The 23,018-nt window shown below is 43.0% G+C and overlaps 1 protein-coding gene across 6 annotated transcripts in view; it reads right to left on the reverse strand.

Moving 5' to 3' along the window:
* Nucleotides 1–204: 204 nt before the first annotated feature.
* Nucleotides 205–23,018, reverse strand: part of TPST2 (tyrosylprotein sulfotransferase 2) — an 81,470-nt gene continuing 58,656 nt past the window's right edge. For all 6 annotated transcript variants that reach the window (XM_077461382.1, XM_077461380.1, XM_077461379.1 and 3 more), the window contains 4 exons: nucleotides 7,564–7,762; nucleotides 5,676–5,726; nucleotides 5,155–5,198; nucleotides 205–859 (listed from right to left, as the gene is read on the reverse strand). In XM_077461382.1, coding sequence (XP_077317508.1) covers nucleotides 5,169–5,198; nucleotides 5,676–5,726; nucleotides 7,564–7,762 — 280 coding nt within the window. In that variant the 3' untranslated portion in view covers nucleotides 205–859; nucleotides 5,155–5,168. The remainder of the gene's footprint in view (nucleotides 860–5,154; nucleotides 5,199–5,675; nucleotides 5,727–7,563; nucleotides 7,763–23,018) is intronic.

Below are 23,018 nucleotides of genomic sequence, written 5' to 3' on the forward strand. Positions count from 1 at the left end.
GAAAACATTAACAAAATGTAAGTGGAGTGACAGCGAACATTAAAACTGACTGGCTGCTATGGGTTCTACCCACAATATTCTACTCTATGAGCCCTTTTCATAAATTGTAGCAGTGTGTGCAAAGTGGCTTTCAGCAACCAAGATTTTCTTATAGCTTTTATAGACTAAAGCATCTATATACGATAAAGACACAAAGGCAGCAACTTCATTAAACAGTTTAATATAATGAAATGGGGTTGGAAACTCAATCATATATTAAAATTTAAATAGAGATTTTTAGAATACATTTAAAAGTCACCAGTACACTTCTTCAGCGAGTGAGCTATCCAGTCTTTCCTTTTGCTCTGAAGCATTTGGAACAAATGCAATTGTATTGTTACAATGTACCAGATACCTTTTGTTTATTAAAAAAAAAAAAACTAAAAATTAAAACTAACATTTATTGCCTTTGCTCCTTCATTTCATCGGTTTAGTGACCTTTAAAAACAAAGAAGATGTAAATTAGTGAAGCGCCATTTCCGTCAGTTCAAATAACTAGACGCTGGGCAGCTACAGATCTGGTGCTGTAACGGTGTGGTACAAAATGGCTGTGGCTCATTACAAAATAATGGCTGCAGATTCAATGACGACTAAAAGATCCACAGATCACGTCTTCTCCACAGTAAGGTCAGATAAGCTACAGAGATCATTTCTTACTGACAGCTGTGAGAGAATCCAGCGGTACAAACAAGTGCAAATACATTCCACTCTATAGACAGTCAGTTTGGCAATATTTGGCAAGCAATATGCTTGGATATCTAGTTTCCTTTCATAACTGCAAGGAGTTTTTCTATCTTCGGTCCCATTATAGAACATCCAGCTGTGAAAAAAGAAAGTGATTTGGGATTTTACAAAGTAATTAGGCAATAAGGAAATCATGTACTAAACATTAAACTGCATAAAAATACATGTATGGAGACTCAGACTTACGATATGGCAACGGTCGCAAACAAAATAATCTGCAGGTATAATGGGTGGGAATCGAGAGCTGTCTGCACATACCTTCATCAGCACAAAAATCCGGCAGTTACACTGTGTGTACAATTATTAGGCAAACTGTATTTTAAGGATGAATTTCATTATTGCTCTCTGGCAATCCAAAAAGTAAATAAACCCCAAACCTAAATATTTAGGAAAGCAACAGTGAGGTTTTGGCTTTCTTAGGAGAATATCTGTGCACAATTATTGGGCAACTATCAGTGTGCAACATTATTTTGCAACTAAATTAACCTCCATAGTGGTGATCCCGAGTCTGGCTCGGGCTGGGATTTCAGTACCACGAGCGGTAACCCTGAGCCAGACTCGGGATCGCATTGCTGGATACAGGGAGGATACAAGGAGAAAAGTTACTTACCGTATATACTCGAGTATAAGCCGAGATTTTCAGCCTCTTTTTTGAGGCTGAAAGTGCCCCCCTCGGCTTATACTCGAGTCATCGCTGTCTGTCTGCCCGATCAGCGTGTCGAGCAGACAGACAGCGGCCATTCTAGGATTCAAAGGCCGCGCCTCCGTCTCCGCCTTCGCCTGTGATAGGCGGAACACTGAATTTCCCAGCAGTCTGTGTTCCGCCTATCACGGACGTCCTCTCATCCTCGTCCGTAGTATGAGGATGAGCGGACGTCCATGATAGGCGGACCACTGACTGCTGGGAAATTGAGTGTTCCGCCTATCACGGACATCCGATAGGCGGAACACTCAATTTCCCAGCAGTCAGTGGGAAATATCATCACCGACGGAGGCGCGGCTTTTGAATCCTAGAATGGCCACCGACGAAGAGCTGCGGGACGGGCCGGGACGCAGGCCGGGCCGGGACGCAGGCCGGGACGGGACGCAGGCCGGGACGGGACGCAGGCCGGGACGGGACGCAGGCCGGACGGACACAGGCCGGACGGACACAGGCTGGACGGACACAGGCTGGACGGACACAGGCTGGACGGACACAGGCTGGACGGACACAGGCAGGCTGGACACAGGTAGGCTGCACGGACACACACACACACACACACACACACACACACACACACACACGGATGCATGCACACACAGGGATGGATGGACACACACGGATGCATGGACACACACACACACACACACACACACACACACACACGGATGCATGCACACACACAGGGATGGATGGACACACACACACACGGATGCATGGACACACACACACACACACGGATGCATGGACACACACACACACACACACGGATGCATGGACACACACACACACGGATGCATGGACACACACAGGGATGGACGACACACAGGGATGGACAGGCATGTCTCACCCTCGGCTTATACACGAGTCAATAATTTTTTCCAGTTTTTTGGGGGTAAATTGGGGACCTCGGCTTATATTCGGGTCGGCCTATACTCGAGTATATACGGTACCTTGTCCCCTGGATCCAGCGATGTCCCCCTGCTGTGTGTGCGAGCTCCTCCGCTCGATTCACACAGTGCCCGAGTGCTGCCGAGCTCCGTTCCCTGCGATGTTACGACACAGGGGAGCGGAGATCGGCGCCAAATCCAAAAAAGTAAAAACACACAATACACATCAGTAATCTTATAGATTACAGTACTGTATAAAAAAAAAAAATACACCCTCCCTTTGTCCCTAGTGGTCTGTCCAGTGCCCTCCATGCACTTTTATGTTATAAATACAGTTTTTTCTGCCTGGAATTTGGAGATTACCCATAGCAACCAAAAAGTGTCCCTTTATGTCAAAAGCGATTTTAGACCAACTAGAAAACAGCGATAATCAATTAGAATCACTTGCAGAATTGAGTGATAGTGATTTGTGGGGAGATCCGTCATCAAACACTAAATCGAATGACAGCGACAATAATGCAAATGAGCAAATTTCAGTGTTTTTGGATTTGATTACATTATTGAATAATTTTTATTTTTTATTATATTATAAATGCTGTACTTTTAAAAATAATACCTTTATTGGGGGGAGGGGGAAGCATTATGACCACTAGATAGGCTAAAGCTCATATAGAGCAATTTTTGCACAAACTGTAGACAAGTTTAACGGTTTTATTGCCAGTAAGCTCTAATCAGAAAACGTGAATCAGGTTTTTTTTTTCCTGCCTCTAAACGTTAAACTGAAAATATGCCTCTTGACATCCTAATGTACATGGACACACAGGAAAACATTGAGTTGCTTCTACAGGCAGAACACAAAACTCCTGTAGAAGCAATGTTTCACGCCAGTGTGCATGGAGCCTCAGTCATTTTTTCAACTTTCCATCTATTAAATCTTCTCCCCTTGTTGTTTTAACTTTGAATAGTAAAACATTTTTTTTCTGCCAGTAAACATCTTATACAGCCCACTTCCTGTTTCTTGGCTGGTCATTAGCCTCGGCCTATGACATCATTCACAGCTCTCTCTCTTGTGAGATTTTGCCCAGGAAGGGAGGGAGGATGAGTCATAAGAGGGCCAATCGGAGTTGCAGAGCTAGAGGTATGCCTCTGTGTAAACCCAGGAAGTGAACAGGCAGCAGCTTCAGCTGCTGACAGTTAAAATGGTTGCAGCCAGACTCAGTGGAGGGAGATTTCTGCAACATATTTAGCAAGTACAGAATCACAGTATATATAAAATAATATTCAAAGTAGTTGGAGGGAAGCTTCAGAATGGCAAAAATATTTTATTACAAATTATGTGAGCAGACTGCAGTTCCTCCTTCCTTTATGTTTTTTCACCTTAATGCATCCTATGCATTAAGGTGAAAAAACACCTGGCAGTCACCGGCCCCCTAGTTTTACTTACCTGAACCCTTTCATTCAGTCAGCAGGGACATGCTGTTTCTCTCCCCACGGGCTCCTGATTGGAAAGATTGATAGCAGTGCAGCCATTGGCTCCCGCTGCTGTCAATCAAATCCAATAATGCAGGGGGCGGGGCCGAGTCCTGCATTCGGCCTCTATGGACGCTGAATGCTGGACTCGGGAGAGCACTCCTCCCAAGGGGTTATCTGATGTGGGGAAGAGCAGCGAGTCGCCAGCGGACCCAGAAGAGGAGGATCAGGGCCACTCTGTGCAAAATGACCTGCACAGTAGAGGCAAGTATGATAGGTTTGTTATTTAAAAAAAATAAAAAAATAAAAAATACCCTTAAAATCATTTTAAGCCTGTGCAAATGTTTGTCACTTTTATATGGTAAACTTTTTAAATACAGGTCCCATAGTGTGGGAGCTTGATGCAAAAGTTCTACCTCCTCGCAATCCTATTACTATGATGGGCAGCCATTCTTGCCAATTGCAAGGACATAGGAAATCTGCACTATTAGGAAGTTCCAGAGCTTTGCTGTCAGAAAAGTTTATCATTTGGTAGTATCTGCAGATGCCTGCACTTTACACATGCAGTTTTTTCTCTCTCTTCTGGAGTGAGTTTTTAATGACCCATAGACCTTCCCAAAGCACTCACAAAAGAGGAAATGTAAAGCACAATTCCTGTTAGGCAATACCTGAATAAAAAAAAAAAAAAAAAAAAAGTAGTCACAGCCAGCTAGTAAACATGCCGGCACCCCGAGGCCTGACGAATAAACAGCCCAGGGTGAAGACAACTCTTGATCCCTGGATAGGTAAGTGTCCTTTAAAAAAAAATATTGGAAGCTTCTAACTTTGCTGACCTGGGGGTGGGATGTTAAGTCAAGTTGGCTAGAATTGAATGGCTACTGACACAGATCCCACACCCTTCTTTCTCTGGACTACCTGCCTTCCCTACATTCCTCCACAGGCTGTTACCGCAGATAAACACTATATATTTACAGCATTATAATTAACTTTAAAACAAATCTATCATCAAGTGAATAACACAGTCTGTAGTCTGATGTAAGCTGCCACTGTCTGGGGCTACATGCTAGTTCCAGGATAGTCCTTTCACTTATTGATGCAGAACATTGCACTAAAGCCCCACAACTAGTTAGTAGCACACCGTTTAATCAAACAATGATGTGCTTAGCTCAATGACAATTTTCTTTTCACAAATGTCAATAAAATATATTACTGTATATTAGACTAATAATTATGCTATTAAAAGTAAGTCACTTTAATTAAAACATCAACACTGTGTTTAGCTTACATAAGCTTAGTGAAATAAAGCTTTACCTAAACATTTGCCGTCACCAGTGTGAAGAGTTATTCTGATGAACCTGTGAAGAAAGACGTTGTGTTATTTCCTTTGAGAAAATGTATTTATTTATTTTTTATTCTGTAGCATTCGGTGTATAATGTACCAGTCAGAGGAAAGTTACAAGTGAAGGTACCTGCACAGTAATTATCTTCATAATACACAAAGGATGACGTAGGATACTGAAATTATATAAACTTATACAATGGTATGATAGTTACCTAAACTTTTATATGACACACTCAACCTACTGGTATCAGGTACATTGACCTTGAAATGTGACAATGCAGCATTCACTACATCTACTGATATTTGAACACAGCCCAATTTAGTATGAATGGGATATATGGAAAGATTAAATCAGCCATCTGCTTTTAGTACTTCAAAATGTTCTCTAATATTCTATACTTTTTAGATGAAATGTATTCTTCATTACAATGAACAAGCAAATAATAAAAAAAAGTTGGTCTAACTAAATATAAAAGTAATAATATTGTACCTGAATGTATCCTTTCAAGCTGCTTGGCGTTTTAAAATCTCCCTTCAAGATCTGCAAAAAAGTATTGCTTCAGTCAAACACTAAACACATACAGGCTGTACTGGCAAACTATTCAAACAAAAAGAGGAGATGTAATAGATCGCAATATCCTTTCCTCAATCACATACCATCAACACCTATAAGCATGTGTAACTGCTGTGAGCTACAATCCAAACCTTAAAGGGTCACTAAACCCACATCATAAAAAACTATCAATAAATGTTGCATTACATGCTGTTCATACTCAGCCACTATGAGATTGTTTTTCTGCAAAAACCTGGTTGATCCTGCTGCTCTCTATCTCCACCTTCTGTTCATGTCCCCAATTCAGCTAGGGATTTTGCAGCTGCAGTGGCAACTCTGCACATGCTCAGTTTTCAGTGAGTTTCTATGCTGAGCTATTCTATTTCCTCCTGAGCAGCCCATGTGACTATAGATTCACACATGTGATTCACACATCCCTCCCTCCCCTCCTCCTCCATACCCACTAAACAGCTGAACACAATGGGGGAAGGATATTACATGTACATTGTTGGTGTTACCTCCCTCTTATTCTAAGACACAAGCTAAAGGGGAGTAACAAAGCCTGTGACTGGCAGAAATCCACCCATACCATGCTATTTCCACAAATATAATAAAGATTTGAGCTCAAATATATTTGTATGACAATTTAGAAAACAGTTAATAGTTTTTTTTGTATTACAAAGGCTGTATTAACTTGAAAATGTGAGCAGCAGCAGTGGACTAGAAGCTCATTCTGCTTGCGTTTCCCTGCAGCCTATTCACTTGAATGGACTGCACAATGAGCAACAAATGTGCTAAAGTAGCTCATGTACCTTTTTTGACAGTGATCCAAATGGCAAAAAACTCACTACAGAGTATAAATACACCCTGTACATGGGAATGGCATTCTGTATTTCTTAGCAGCTACATTTACAAACAAGTATGTGACTAACCAAACATATATAAAATTTGAACACTTAACTTGTAAATATGGAAAACCACAGATTTCTAACTGGCTGATCCTTTTTCACTGCTGTTGACAAATGATTGAATATTTTCAGGCAGAAATGTGGATCTCAACCTTGCCAAACAGGTATTTTATTCAGCAAATAGTGACCAGATCTTCCACAGGCACTCTCCTCCTGCTCCCTCTTACCAATATGTGATTGGCAGTCTCAATATAAAGGCATGGAGGTGGCAAATCAGAAGCTATGGTCAGTAATAGAAACGAGCTTGGGCACCCTCTAAACTGGTCTCTAGCTGAACTCAAAACTTGCACTGTTTTTTTTTTTTTTGATCCAATGAGCTTTTCTTTAGTTAGTCAATGGTAAGATCCCTGCAAGTTCCCACAATCCCCAGGTGCTGTCAAGACAACCTAAGTGTGCATACAGAAATGGCATATCATTTTAAAAAACTTCTAGGAGGGGAAAAAACAAAACATAAAACCATTAGAGTTTTTTTCCTTGACTAGTCACACAGCCATGCTCTCTAATTTTGTGTTAACAGTCGTGATTATAGCTGGCCATGCACAATCAAGAATGAGGATATAAAATTTCCTCCCTGCCAGACTATACCTGCCATGGTCAGGATACACTGATCAATGGTTGCAGCCGCTGATTGAGAAACTTTTTTTTTTAAGGATGTGCTTTCAACAGAAACCAATCAAGCCATCAACTTTGGTCAAGCAGGGACTGCCACATGTTAAAATGAAATTCAGTTGGTCCTTACTCAAGCAGACAAATTTTGATCCGTGTGTGGCCAGTTTATTTCCATTCTAATATTAGAGCAGAATATCATCTCTGTGTGAGATAAGCATGCATATTAAAAAATAAATCATAATACTCACTCTATGAGTGTTGTTAATAACTATGGCATCTGGGTTACCATATCTTGGTGGGTTGGCATAGGGATCATAGCCCAGCCTGGCAAGCATTGGGGCAATACGAGGCATGTCCTCTACAATGTCTGTAGGAAGTTTCCCAACCCACTTAGACAGGGCCTCAAGGTTCACAGGCTTCATTACTTGGTCCGTTGACTTTTCAGTTCTGAAAATACAGAGCCATCTATTAATGACTGGAAAGAAGTGCAGACAGAGGAGGTTTCCATTTCCTTCGGTATAAACTATTCTTTTTAATCACGTTAAATACAATGTAAACAATTGATTGTTTTGAGAATTATAATGCAAGCTTATTTAGGAAACAATATAATATACTCACAAGTATGACACGGTCTTTAGGAATAACATATACAGCAGGTAAAATAAGAATGGAACACGTCACCATTTTTCTAGGTAAATATATTTCTTAGAGCCGGTTCACACAGCGGGCGATGCGAGGCGACACGACTCGCCTCGCTCTCGCAAGTCGCCCCCGTTCTGTACAATGGAACCGTTCTGAGAGGAGCGACTCGAGTCGCTCCGACTCAGAAAAAAGGTTCCTGTACTACTTTTGGGCGACCTCGGGGCGACTTGCATTGACTTCTATACAGAAGTCATCTGCAAGTTGCCGCTGAGGTCGCGGCAGGTCGTGGCGAGGCAAGTCGGAGTCGCCTCGCCTCGCCTGCAGTGTGAACCGGCCCTAAAAGGTGCTATTGACATGAAATGTTCACCACATGTCGGCAACAACCCATACAAAGAAACAAAAACAAATACCAGTAAGTCGGAAATGAAGTTATGTGTAATAAAATGGAATGACAAATGGAAAAGGTATTGAACATAGGAAGAAAGGGAGGTGCAAAAAGGCATGGAAAGCCAAGACACCAGCTGAAGTCTATCAGTAATTAGAAAGCAATCCTACCCCTTGTCAGTGCAAATTAATACCAGCTGGTTCAGTCTGAACTGATGGCCTATGAAAAGGTGTCTCATTACCAAGGTGTTGTCACACAAACATCCTATGATGGGTAAAATCAAAAGAGATCTCTCAAGACTTTAGAAATGCTTCTGTAATCAATGCCATCAGAATAAGGTTGCAAAACTTCTGAATGTTTCAGTGAGCACTGTTGGGGCCATAATCCGGAAGTGGAAAGAACATTTCACCATAAACCGACCAAGATCAGGTACTCCAGTCCTCAAGATTTGACAGTGCAGTGAAAAAAAATTATCAGAAGTTGTCCAAGAGCCAAGGACCCCCACTTGTGGAGAGCTTCTGAAAGACCTGGAATAAGCAGGTACATTTGGCCAAAATACGGCTATAGCACAGATGGCTAGTTCTGATGGCCTCCCGCTGCGGGGCGAGGGAGGCGCGCTGTGCTCTGATCACAGGTTGAGGTAAAGAGCCAATCAACGGCTCTTTACCACATGATCAGCTGTATCCAATCACGGATGTAAGTAGAAGCCGGTTATTGGCACTCCTTTCCTCATGCTGTCAGTATGAGGATCGGAGAAGAGAGCCAATAACCAGCTTCTCTAAAAGGGACAGGTACACTGATAATCAGGGCATGGATTTATCAGTGTCCAGATTATCAGTGCAGTCATAACAGTTCCCACCAGTGCTGCCAATCTGTGCCTCCTCGGTGTCGCCTAACAATGCCGCTCATCAGTGCCCATCAATGCCGCCCCATCAGTACAGCCTTATCAGTGCAACATCAGTGAAGAATAATTACCGGTTTCCAACATTTTATAAACTATAAAAAAGTTTTGTGGTTTTTTTTTCAAAATTTTCAGTCTTTATTTAGCAAAAAAATAAAAACCCAGTGGTGATTACGGTAAATACCACCAAAAGAAAGCTCAATTTGTGTGAAAAAAATTGATAAACATTTGGTTTGCGTACAGTGTTGCATGATCGCACAATTGTCATTTAAAGTGCAACAGCGTGGAAAGCTAGCCTGGTCAGGAAGGGGGTAAATGTGCCCAGTAGGCAAGTGGCAAGCTTGCATTTAGACAAGCCTGAAATACTAGGAGAATATAGTCTGGTCAGATGAGACCAAAAATGAACTCTTTGGATGCCATAATACACACCATGCTTGGAGGTTAAATGGCACTGCAGATCACCCCAAAAACACTCATATCCCAACAGTGGAGTTTGGAGGTGGAAACCTCATGGTGTGGGTGGGGCTGTTTTTCAGCATACGGTACTGGAAAACTTCATATCTTTGAAGGAAGAATGAACCAAGAAATTCTTGATAAAAATCTGCTGCCACCTACCAGGATCGATGAAGATAAAACAAGGGTGGACATTTCAGCAAGACAATAATCCAAACACAAAGCCAAGGAAACTTGGTATCAAAGAAAATAAAGCTGCTAGAATGGCCCAGCCAATCACCTGATTTGAATCCAACAGAAAATCTATGGAAAGGACTAAAGATCAGAATTCAAAGAAGAGGCCCACAGAACTTTCAAGATTTGTGTGGAAGAATGGGGCAAAATCACACCTGAGCAATGCATGCGACTAGTTTCTACATATAGCAGGCATCCTGAAGCTGTCATTACCAACTAAGGATTTTGTACGAAGTATTAAATACATTTCAGCTAGCATGTTTAATATTTTCCCGGGTCTTTCATTTTTATTACACATAGCTTAATTTCTGAAATTATTTGTTTTGCTTTCTTTGTATGTATGAATTGCATGGGCTGTATATTAACATGTGGTGAAAATGCCATGTCAATAGCACCTTTAGAAATAGATTTACCTAGAAAAACGGTGACGTGTTCAATACTTCTTTTACCTGCTGTATATACTGATCAACACAATTTAAAAAATATTATGGTACATATACAACACACACATATATGATTCATATATTGTTTTTGACTGAAAACAACAAATATCGATAAGTTGTGGGACCTTGTAATCTCATCATTTTACAAAGTTTGTGCGTGCTGCTGGACCAGCAAAATTCCCCAACTTTCCAGGAAAAGCCCAGAGAAGCAGGGGATCCTTGTGATATGTACAGGATTATAAAGGAAAACTGGAAGCTTATTGTATTAGATAAAAGTACAATGCATCCATTAAGTATCTACAGCACTTTTTTTTCCACATTTTTTTAGGTTACAGCCTTATTCCAAAATGGATTAAATTCATTATTTTCCTCCTAATTCTACAAACAATACCCCATAATGACAATGTGAAAGAAGTGTTTAAAATCTTTGCAAATTTATAAAAAAAAAAAAAAACATATGTACATAAGTATTTACAGCCTTTTCTCAATACTTTGTTGAAGCACCTTTGGCACCAATTACAGCCTCAAGTCATTATGAGTATGGTGCTACAAGCTTGGCACACCTATTTGGACAGTTTCTCAAATTCTTCTTTACAGGACCTCTCAAGTTCCATCAGGTTGGATGGGGAGCGTCGGTGCACAGCCATTTTCAGATCTCTCCAGAGATCTTCAATCGGGTTCAAGTCTGGGCTCTGGCTGGGCTACATAAGGACATTCACAGAGTTGTCCAGTAGCCACTCCTTTGTTATCCTGGCTTTGTGCTGAGGGTTGTTGTCCTGTTGGAAGATGAACCTTCACCCCAGTCTAAGATGCAGAGCACTTTGGCGCAGGTTTTCATCAAAAGATGTCTCTGTACATTTGCTGCATTCATCTTTCCCTTGATGCTGACTTGTCTCCCAGTTCCTAACGTTGAAAAACATCCCCACAGGATGCTGCCACCACCATGCTTCACTGTAGGGATGGTATTAGCCAGGTGATGAGCAGTACCTGGTTTCCTCCAGACATGACGCTTGCCATTCAGGCCAAAGAGTTCAATCTTTGTTTCATCAGACCAGAGAATTTGGTTTCTCATGGTCTGAGAATCCTTCAGGTACCTTTTGGCAAACTCCAGGCAGGCTGCTGTGCCTTTTACTGGAGGAGTGGCTTCCATTTGGCCACTCTAACATACGGGCCTAATTGGAGGAGTGCTGTAGAGAGGATTGTTCTTCTGGAATGTTCTCCTAGTGGTGTTAAACTTCTTCCATTTACAGATGATGGCGGTCACTGTGCTCTTTGGGCCCTTCAATGGTGCAGGAATGTTCCTGTACCCTTCCTCAGATCTGTGCCTCAATAAAATCCTGTCTCGGAGGTCTACAGACAATTCCTTGGACTTCGTGGCTTGGTTTGTGCTCTGACATGCACTGTTAACCGTGGGGCCTTATATAGACATGTGTGTGCCTTTCCAAATCATGTCCAATTGACTGAATTTACCACAGGTGGACTCCAATCAAGTTGCAGAAACATCAAGGATAATCAATGAAAACAGGATGCACCCGAGTTCAGTTTTGAGGGTCATGAAAAAGGCTGCAAACACTTATGTACATTTTTTTTTTTTTTTTTTTTATTTAAACAAACTTTCATATTGTCGTCATGGGGTATGGTTTGTAGAATTTTGAGGAAAATAATGAATTTTATCGATTTTGGAATAAGGCTTTAACTTAATAATTTGGAAAAAGTGAAGCGCTGTGAATACTTTCAGGATGCACTGGATATTGAAAGCCAATTACTCCACGGTGTAGTGCTTTTTTTATCTGATACAACCTGTGGTTCATTTGCCCTGGTTAGAGTGCGGTACATGAATTGTACAAAAAAAAAAAAAATTGCCTAATCACACAATAATCATAGTGTATGTAGGAACAGGATGCAACAACAGGGGTGGCAATAGAAGACATTTTTAAAGAATAGACGCACCTTTGCGATATACATGAACCAATGTCGCAACAACATCAGAAGCACTAAAATTAGGATTTCTGTACCCAATATGTTCTCAGTGAAGTGCACGGAAACATACAAAAGAAAATATGCTAACAACGATAGGTTAAAGACAGCAGTATTTTGTGTGAAAAAAATTGATTTACTTTATGCATGCTCTCCTCCGATTCCTGTCAGCCAAATGTCAGCTAAGCAAAACAGCATGTGCAGCTAGGATGTTGCCTTTCTACATTCAACTCTGAGGGTCGGTTCACACAGGGGCAACACGACTTTCAACACGACTTTTGGAGGCAACTTGAACACGACTTGGGGCGACTTACAACACGACTTTAAGTCGCCCCAGGCCAGGCGACTTTTGCCGTGGCCAATCAGAGAATGAGCTCTCAAGGGGGAACTCCACGGCAAAAAAAAAAAAAAATGGCATGGGTTCCTCCACCAAGAGCATACCAGGCCCTTAGGTCTGGCATGGATTTTAAGGGGAACCCCCTATGCCGAAAAATTGGCGTGGCCTCCCCCCAGATCCATACCAGACCCTTATCCGAGCACGCTACCTGGCCAGCAAGGAAAGGGGGTGGGGACGAGCGAGCGCCCCCCATCCTGAGCCGTACCAGGCCGCGTGCCCTCAACATGGGGGGTGCCCATGTTGATGAGGACAAGGGCCTGGGTTGTCGGGGTCTGCGGGCGGTGGGCTTATCGGAATCTGGGAGCCCCCTTTAATAAGGGGGCCCCCGGATCCCATCCCCCCACCTCATGTGAATGAGTATGGGGTACAATGTACCCCTACCCATTCACCTGTGAAATAAAAAAACAGGGTTGTCGGGAAGAGACCCTTGTCCTCATCAACATGGGGACAAGGTGTTTTGGGGTGGGGGCACCCCCCATGTTGAGGGTACGCGGCCTGGTACGGCTCAGGAGGGGGGGGGTGCTCGCTCGTCCCCATACCCTTTCCTGGCCAGCCGTGTAGCGTGCTCGGATAAGGGTCTGGTATGGATCTGGGGGGGACCCCCACACCAATTTTTTAAATAAATTTTGGAGAAGTTCCCTCTTGAGAGCTGATAATTCTGTGCGAGTTGCCTCCGTATAGACGGAGATCCGACTTGGAGGCGACCTCCATTAAAATCAATGGGTACCAGTCGCCTACAAGTCGGATTGAAGTAGTACCTTTTCTGAAGTCAGAGCGACTTCAGTAGTGTGCATTAAGATGGCTTTTATTCACTTACATTGATTTTTACATGTAGCGCGACTTAAGGCGACTAGGGGCGACCTGAAGTCGGATCTGAGTCGCCCCTGTGTGAACCGAGCCTAAGGAGAGACTTACATATTTCCACTTTTGCAGCCAAATTGGGAAAACACCTACTTTATATTTCTTTTGTGTTCTCATTCACACAAAGCTAAACTTAAAATAAATAAATGTTGTTTACCTTTTGTAAGGCAACACTGTCTTTCTTAACCACTTCAACACTGAGCCAAATTTGACATTTCTCACATATCATATATGTAAAAAACAAATCTAAATTTTTTTGCTACAAAATTACTTAGAACCCCCAAACATATACATACACACACACACACATATACATATACATATATATATATATATATATATATATATATATATATATACATACATACATACATATACATACACACACACACACACACACACTTTAAGCAGAGGCTGCAGAAAATAAAATAGCGGGTATTGCAGCTTTTATTTTTTATGTCAAAGTATTTGCGCAGTGGTTTTTCAAGTGCAATTTTCTTTAAGAGATACTTTAGTAAATATATACGCACAAAAAAAATATTCAATTGTTTGGCAAAATATAATGTTACACCAAATAGAACCCAACATGTCACGTTTTGAAAGTGCAAATGATCGTGGAACGGTGCCAAACTATGGTGCTTAAAAACTCCATAGGCGACGCTTTATAAGCCTATACGAATTACTAGTTTAGAGTTACACAGGAGGTCTGGTGCTAGAATTCCTGCTCTCACTAAAACGTTCATGGCGATACCTCGCAACCTACATATGCATTCACCTTTGCGCGCAAGCACCGGGGGACAGGGCACTTTAAAATTTTATTTAAATTTTTTACACTGTCTGCAATTTATTTTCTTCAGCAACTTTATTGCCATCACAAGAGATAAACCTCATCCCTTGTGATAGCATGGTCAGCGACAGGTATGCTTTACTGGGACATCTGGGGTTTATTAGTCCCCAGATCTCTCATCTCCCTTTGAAAGCATCTGATCAAACAGAGCAATTTGCTGAGATGCTTTATCATACACAGTATTATATGCAAAAGTTCACATCTCCAAGCTTTAATAAGGAAACTGGAAGACTCCAGCAGCTGTGATGACATGCACTTAAACTTGACAAACAAGTGCCCAAAGTGCGACACCTCCACCACAAATAAAGCTGCCAGCTCACCTCATCTATATGACTCCTAACGATAGGAGGTCAATAAATGCCCATCAGTAAGGGAGTCGTCAGACCGGAAAGATCATGTCTTTCCGGTCTGACATGTATTCTGAGCTCTCAATACTTGCACTTAGTACAAGTGCTGGACTTGTAGTAAATGTTTATACTTTTATGGAATAAAGATATTCTTAGCTGAGAACACTTTAACAGGATCTTTATAAACTGCTTACCTGTAAAATCCTTTTCTTTGAAGTACATCAGGGAACACAGAGCCATAAGAGTTACTATATGGGTTATAGGCCACCTTCAGGTGATTGACACTGGCACCCCCTGAATTAAAAAGTGCAAGGCAATATCCTCATGATCTTTTACATCTACTTGATAGAATCTAGTAAATGTATGGATTAAAGACAAAGTTGCGGCCTTGCAGATCTGAGCCATGGAGGCTTAGTGATGCAGTCCCCAGGAAGCACTAATGGCCCTGGTGGAGTGCCTTTAAAATGAAAAAGGAATCCTCTTCTTTTAAGCCAAAAGCTTGAACAATCACTTGACGAATCCACCTAGAAAATCGCAGATTCCAATTCTGCCTGTCCTCTTTTAGGACCGCCAGGCAACAAACAAAAAACATCAGTTTTTATGCATCAGAGCGGTCACCTTTAAATGCACCTTTACCGCTCTCACCACATCAAGTGAATGTAGTAACCTTTCTTTCAGAGAATAAAGTTCTGAAAAAAATGAAGGCAGAACAATATCTTTTTTTTTTATTATGAAAAAAACCTGACAGTACCTTCGGAAGGAAATTAGGATGAGGCCACAATCCAACCTTATCCTTCAGAATAATCCAATATGACTCTTTATAAGAAAGAGCAGCCAACCCCGATACTCTTCTTGCAGATGATATGGAAGCCAGGAAAATTATTGTCCTCATCAAGAGGACCAAGGGAAAAAAATAAATAAAAAAAAATAAAAAAATAAAATAAAAATTGCAAATTGGCTCGAAAAGACTGTTTTTTTTGTAAAGCCGATAGGACTAATCTTAAATCCCAGGGATTCAGGGGTGACCTAACTGGAGGATTTAATCCACATTTGCCCCTGAATAAGTTACGAACCAGAGAGCGAGAAGTGGTTGTTGAAAAACACCGATAAAGCTGGTACCTGGCCTTTGAAAGTACTCAGGGCCAGCTTTATTTCTAATGCCATCCATAGGAATACAAGGATCCTACCTATGACATACTTCCTGGGGTGCCAACCCTTGAATTCACACCAGGAAACATATGCCTTCCAAAACGCATTAGTATATGACACTGGAGGCTAGCTTCCTAGCATAATCAAAGTAGAAACTACTGAAGCCGACAGCCCACAGTCTTATTTCTGAATGTTTGCAAGGAAGGATGGAATACCGCACCTTGCGAAAGAAGGTCTGGATACAGTGGTAGGGACCAAGGGTCGCCTACTCCATCTTTATGAGCGCAGCAAACCAAGAACTCCTGGGCCACGCATACTTCCCTTCTTGCTTGCTCCTGTGAAGAAGGAGCGGAAGCAGAACAGGAGGGAAAGCATAGATCAGTGAAAAACTGAACCCATGGAATAAGGCATCTGTTTCGCATGTCATCGATTCCTTTGTCCTTGACAAAGTTGTCGATCTTGTTGTTGAACCCGGACGCCAATAGAACCTGGATGCCAATAGACCCACGTCTTGGCATATTGACAGAATGATGCCAGGGAGAAGGAGCAATTCTCCCGAAAAAAAAAAAAAATAGTACTCAAGTAGTCGCGCTGACCATTCTCCATTCCTGGAAAGAAATTGCCAATAGGCAAGGAATGTTGCTTTCTGCCCAAGACAGAAAAAAATTCACCTTTTTTTGGGCCTCATGACTTCTTGTGCCCCCTTGCTGATTGAGCTAAGCCACCGCTGTCACATTGTTGGATTGAGCCTACGGCACCTGGTATTCCCAGATGGCCTGCCATCCAGGTACTAACCAGGCCCGACCTTCCTTAGCCTCAGAGATCAGGCGGTTTCAAGGCAGGGTGATGTGGCCGTAGGTGAAGTGAAAAAATACTCGTTGCTTACGGTTCCTTAGAACATAGTGATGATCGGGTCCTAGGTCATCTCTAGGGTAAGTCAACAGAACTGCTGGCTTCAGTTCCAGGCCACCCACCCAGTGACAGGGTCATCACTGCAGATGTAGCCATGGTTTCGGTATACCCATTTCAACCAGAGGAGGCATGGGTGCATTCTTTTGGGAGAAGGGGTTAAAAGGTGTTAAACTTTTAGAAAATCGCTCTCCTGCACTGTATGTTAATGAGCCAAAAGCTCAGTCTGTGTTGGGACAAAGACACAGATTGTCCATAACTACTTAAAGTCAGCCATGATAAGAATATTCTAAAAAAAAATAAAAAATAAAAGTCCCCAAAAAATTTTTTTGTACTCACCGTAAAATTACTCTCTCTGTAATTCACCGACTGAAACAGCTCCTCTCTTAGCCATTGGGTTGTTATGCCCCATTACTAGGAGAATACTAGGCATTAGTTGTAATACAACACTCAGAACTCTTTAGTTCCACCCAGGGGGCGGTCCCTTGGGCAACAACCTTCCAGCCTGCCATGCAGTCATTAGTACGTCAACAAGCAGTATAACATAAAAGAGAAAAAGGAGGGGCGGGTGCTGTGTCGGTCGGTGAATTACAGAAAAAAAGGATTTTACGGCGAGTACAAAAAATCCTATTTTTCTCTTATATTCACCGACCCACACAGCTCCTCTCTTAGCCATTGGGCCATCCCCAAGCAGTGCCAAACGAGGGGTGGGGAAACAAAAAAAAAAAAAACACAACTTTATCCACCATAGCAAGTGGGAACTAGTGAAACTTTACCCACAAAAAACAACAGTGCGTGGAGAGATCCACCACAAAACCAGTGACTACCCACAACCGCACCAAAACTGCAGAATGTAATGCAACAGCGCATTAACTTAATGCGTTTTTATCGAAAAACCAGGAAGAAAAAAAAAATAGATTGCATATTCAATTGCAACTATAGGGCCGCCTGCAAAACTTTGCAGCCAAAACAGGCATCAGCTGATGCACTGACGTCTTTGTAGAACTTGGTAAACGTGTGGACAGACGACCAGGTCGCCGCTTTACACACCTGAGCGACAGACGCTTGGTGTCGGAAGGCCCAAGGTGTTCCGATTGCCCTTGTGGAGTGGGCCGTGACTGGAAAGGGGGGGACCTGCCCCTTCAAGGCATAGGCTTGTACTACAATCTGTCTGATCCACCTGGAAATGGTGGTTGACGAGACCGCCATGCCTTTCTTGGGACCAGCCACCAAAACAAACAGTGAGTCTGACTTCCGAAAGGGAGCAATGGCAGACAAATACACCTTTAGAGCCCGAAAAACATCCAAAGCGTGAAGGGCCACTTCCTTAGGGTGCTTCAGCTTAGAACACAGAGATGGTAATATAATGTCCTTATTGATATGAAAAGCTGAGACCACCTTCGGTAGAAAATACGGTCGTGGACGCAACACCACCTTATCCTTGTGGATAACCAGATAAGGCGACTTGCAGGAGAAAGCTGCCAGTTCCGAAACCCTCCTGGCCAATGTGATGGCCACTAGAAAGACCACTTTCTGGGAAAGAGTCAACAGAGGAATGTCCCTGATTTTCAAACGGCGGTTTTTGAAGCGCCGATAACACCAGGTTCAAATCCCATGGGTGTAACAGTGGACGCACCGGAGAGGCTACATGTCATACCCCCTGAACAAAGGTACTCACTAATGAGTGAGACGCCAGGGGTCGCTGAAAAAAAAAAAAAAAAAAAAAGACAACCAAGGCTGATATTTGCCCCATATCAGGGACAACTGAGATTTGTCCCATTTTGACAAAATCACCTTCTGCAGGACGGACTCTGGTGTGGAACTGGGCATATGGTATTGCCTCCAGGACTCGCATGCAGAAGCGGAGCGACGACCACTTGCGGTTCCTCAGCAGTTTTAGCACAGATCTGAGAGTCTGCAGTTTGTCTGAAGGGAGAAAAAAAACTCTCGCTTCCCTGGAGTCCAGCAGCAAGCCCAAGTACTCCAGATGCTGGGTCGGTACAATCACCGACTTCTTTAGGTTCAACAGCCACCCAAATTCTTGCAGGGTCCGCATGGTGATCACCACATCCTCCTCTAATTCTGAGACGGAAGATGTCCTCAGGAGGAGATCTAGGTATCCCACGATTGCGATCCCACGTTGCCGCAGTAATGCCAAAACTGGAGCCAATACCTTGGTAAAGACTGGGGGGGGGGGAACACCAGCCATGCTGACCCTACCCTGTCTGCCACCCAGGCGACTTAGGACAGTGACAGTCCCACCCTCCTTACTGCCGCTGGCTGAGGGGCTCTTTCCCACTGGACTCGCCACCCTGAGAAGTTCTGTGCTATTCAGCAGGTAGTGCCAAGCAGGTAGTCCCTGTTGGCTCCCAGGTGCAGAGGAAACAGTGCTGTGTCTGTGGAAGCAGCTGCAAATGACGCTAAAACCGCTCTGAAGTGTGCTCAGGCTTCAAGAAAATGGTCCCCCTAGCGTCCAGCACAAGGACATAAAACACAGGGAAAATGGCTGTGAGAGCACAGGAGCACATGCTGCCGCTAGAGAACACATTTTTAGTGTTCAGGCTTCAAGAAAATGGCCGCCGGTGTCCTGTATAGGAAATCGCCAGGAAAATGGCAGCTGAAGCCCAGGAGAGCATGCTGCCCTTGCCCACACTTAAAATGGCTGCCAAAAGCAGCTCCATGGAGGTACAGGGAGAAATCAATGGTGGTGAGCACAGCGCTGCGCAGGACATCAGCATGGACTTACAGACACCTTCCAGGGGCATGAAGAACAGGACCCAGGACACTGCTAGCCAGAGCACCCCCCCCCCCGGTGAGAGCCCCTGCATAGACACACGCACACCGCTCAGCAGCCACATGCAGCATCCCTCACAGGGAGGGAAGATAGGGACAGGGAGAGAAGAGAGGGAGGTGAGGGACCCCCGAATCGACCTCCCAGGGAATGCCCAGCTGGAGGGAGAGCTGTACTTACCAGTCCTGAAGAGCTGGGAGACATTCCATCACAGACCCACTAACTGATCAGTACAGGGTGGCTGCTGGCCCAGCATATTACGACACAGACATCAGTAGCCCGGTCACATGTATGCCCTGGAGCATAAAAGCTCGCCGACCACCTCTGGAGCTGTGGTTTTGTCATGGCCTGCCTAGCGCGGAGCTGTGGCCTGCACATGCTTGATGGCCGGACTGGGGAGACTACAAGGATAAGAGTATCCAGCCTGTCACCCAGCCGGCTGTTGATAGTAGATCACAGGATCAATCATCTTGCGCAAAAAGGCATGCTTCTGTAGAAAAAAGCACGGACCGATGGGCCCGCAGGGTTCCGAGTGTTGTATTACAACTAATGCCTAGTATTCTCCTAGTAATGGGCATAACATAATGGCTAAAAGAGGAGCTGTGTGGGTTGGTGAATATAAGAGAAAAAGGTTCTAAAGTCAAAAGGCTTTTGGCCTTACTGCACTACCTGTATTAGGGTACATAAAACCTTCCCATAGTAAACTATGTTTCAGTTTGTGAATGAACAAGGAGGTGCTGTACAGAGATAGTTTCATAGTTAGTAAGGTTGAATAAAGACACTAGTCCATCCAGTTCAACCTGAGTGAGTGTCTACCCCTATACCTGTACATTGCACACTCACATTGGTCCCTACCCTCAATGAGCCCACAATCCAAGGTCCTCATTCATATACAAGGGCCAATTTTGGACAGAAGCCAATTAACCTACCTGCATGTCTTTAGAGTGTGGGAGGAAAGCGGAGTACCTGGAGGAAACCCACGCAGGCACAGGGAGAACATGCAAACTCCGGGCAGGTAGTGTCGTGGTTGGGATTCGAACCAGCGACCCTTTTTACTGCTAGGCGAGAGTGCTAACCACTACACCACTGTGCCGCCCAGATCTTTCTGTTTACTCATTCTGCAGTGCAGCTGAGGCAGTAGAGAAAAAAAAATTGAAGAATCTGTGTCCCCAATTCCCTTCTTGTTCTCAAAAGCGAGACATCGGGGCTCCGTTTAGTGCCTTTCAGGTAGGCTGTAGGGGGCTCTGTGATTCCTACAGCAGCCCTGATTCTTGGCATCGTGGACGCTGGGACCTGCTTCCAGAAAAGGCAGCTGTGAGGATGCTGGTGAAAGCGAGAGGCAATGATCTTCCTTGGTTGTCACCATCTGCATCCCTCTGATGGTCATCTGTGAGGCTGTGGGCATGCTACTAAATGTAGGCAGAAACATTCTTTCCTTCTTCTATATGTAAGTAATATGCAGGATCGCCATTAAAGGGCATCCTGGTGTCCACTTATCCATGTGTACACATTCCAGAGCCTAATGTGAGAACCTGCCAGTTGTGGACAAATAGGGCGCTGTATGACTTCCTGTAATAGGAGTCAAACTTCTGGTGAGTGAGCTGCACACCTAAACTTTGGTGGCGATGAAGAGCACAATTTCCTTTTGGTGTCCCATTTTCAATTCTGGATTTTAAACATTTGGATTGATCAGCACTAAGCACTTTACTTGAAGCATTTTTTATGGATGGATATGGATATATGGATTTGTTTTTTGTTATGGGGTTGTGAGAGCATGGCTAATAACTTATCCAGATTGTATCATCCATAGACTTATTCAACCATTAGTCTTATATCAAGCAGCTCTCAAAAATACACACATTTTATATACACGTGTGTGTGTGTGTACATATATACATACATATACACACACTTTTATTATTGAGGTTTGCGAGGGCGTGGGGATTTATAATAAATGTAGGCAGAGACTTCAGACGTGCTACAGGGGTGGTTGGAGATGGAGGTAAGACACAGGGATCAACTCATAATAGGGATATATACCTCATGAATATTTGCCTTAAAATAACACATGGGGCACTTATTTGAGAAGTAGTCAACCCACTAAAAACATGCCTTAGTTATCAATTATGTTAAATATGTATGTTTTGTGATATTTAGCATGTAAAAAGTGTGTTTTTTTTTTTTTTTTTTTTACATAGCTTTGTCACTTTTTTTCACACAGGCTAACAGCATCAGAGGAAGATTGTTTTGTGAATGATGAGACACACAAGTTTATTGTAAAACTATGAAAACCACAATGATACTTTGTTTAACTTACTGGCAAGCATGTTCCTTTCATTGTTAATTTGTACATTCCTAAATTTAAAAAAATGCTTTTGTTTTTTTAAGCGAATGGACTTTAAAGGCCCATTCACACTAGAGTGGCATGTGGGAAACCCATCTTCTGTGCAGTCTGCAGTGGGTGTCAGGGTAAAATTAACAAAACCCTAAAACGCAGGTCGCAAATGCAGAGCATTTGCCGGCACCAGATCACATGGTACACATGTACCATGCGATCTGGTTGCAATGCATTTCCAAACATAGTGCATGCACTACTTTATGTGCGGTCCAATTTGAATGAAAATCAAAATGAATGGGCTGAAAATGCACTGCCCAGAACTGCATGTGAATCGCACACCTGGTGTGAATGGGCCCTTAATGTTGCATCACAATTTATAGTGCAGTGTTTACTGCAGATTTGATATTTTAAATTGATTCTTTAATGGCCGACTGCGTACGTATATAAATGCCCTAGTCAGGAAGCAGTAATAGCAGGATCCTAGGCTGCAGCCAGGATTCTGGTATTATGTGCAGAATGAACTGAAAGCAGCAAGGATTTTGCCACTTTGTTTTGTTTTGCTGTTTTCAAGCCAATAATGGCTTGTAAAGCATCTAATCAAACCAAGGTCGGTTTGATCAGATGCTTTTGAGGACAAAGGAGACATCTGGAGTCTAAAAGACCTCAGATCACTCAGTAAAGAGTACCTGTAACGGCCCATGTTTTCACAAGGGTTTCTGTTCATTTTTGTATAGTTGATCCAAAAAAATAAAAAAATAAAATGTATATACAATTTATTAGATATAGATATATATCTCTATCAAAACATTAAAGCATTCCCCCCTGTTCACACGCAAATGTGAACATGTATGTAGGTCCTGTATGCCTGTAAATATTGATCAGACCAAGAACAGAAAGAGAACAATAATTCTAGCACCTCACCTCCTGTGCAACTCTAAGGCCGGGTTCACACCGCTGCGATGCGGGAACGCCGCAAATTCGCGGCGTTTTCCCGCATCGCATTACTCCCGCCGGCAGTTCACACTGCCC

Source organism: Lithobates pipiens, unplaced genomic scaffold, assembly GCF_037356315.1.
Source record: "Lithobates pipiens isolate NorthernLeopardFrog02 unplaced genomic scaffold, aLitPip1_a1.2 Scaffold_3, whole genome shotgun sequence".
In the NCBI taxonomy this organism is placed as follows: Eukaryota; Metazoa; Chordata; class Amphibia; order Anura; family Ranidae; genus Lithobates; species Lithobates pipiens.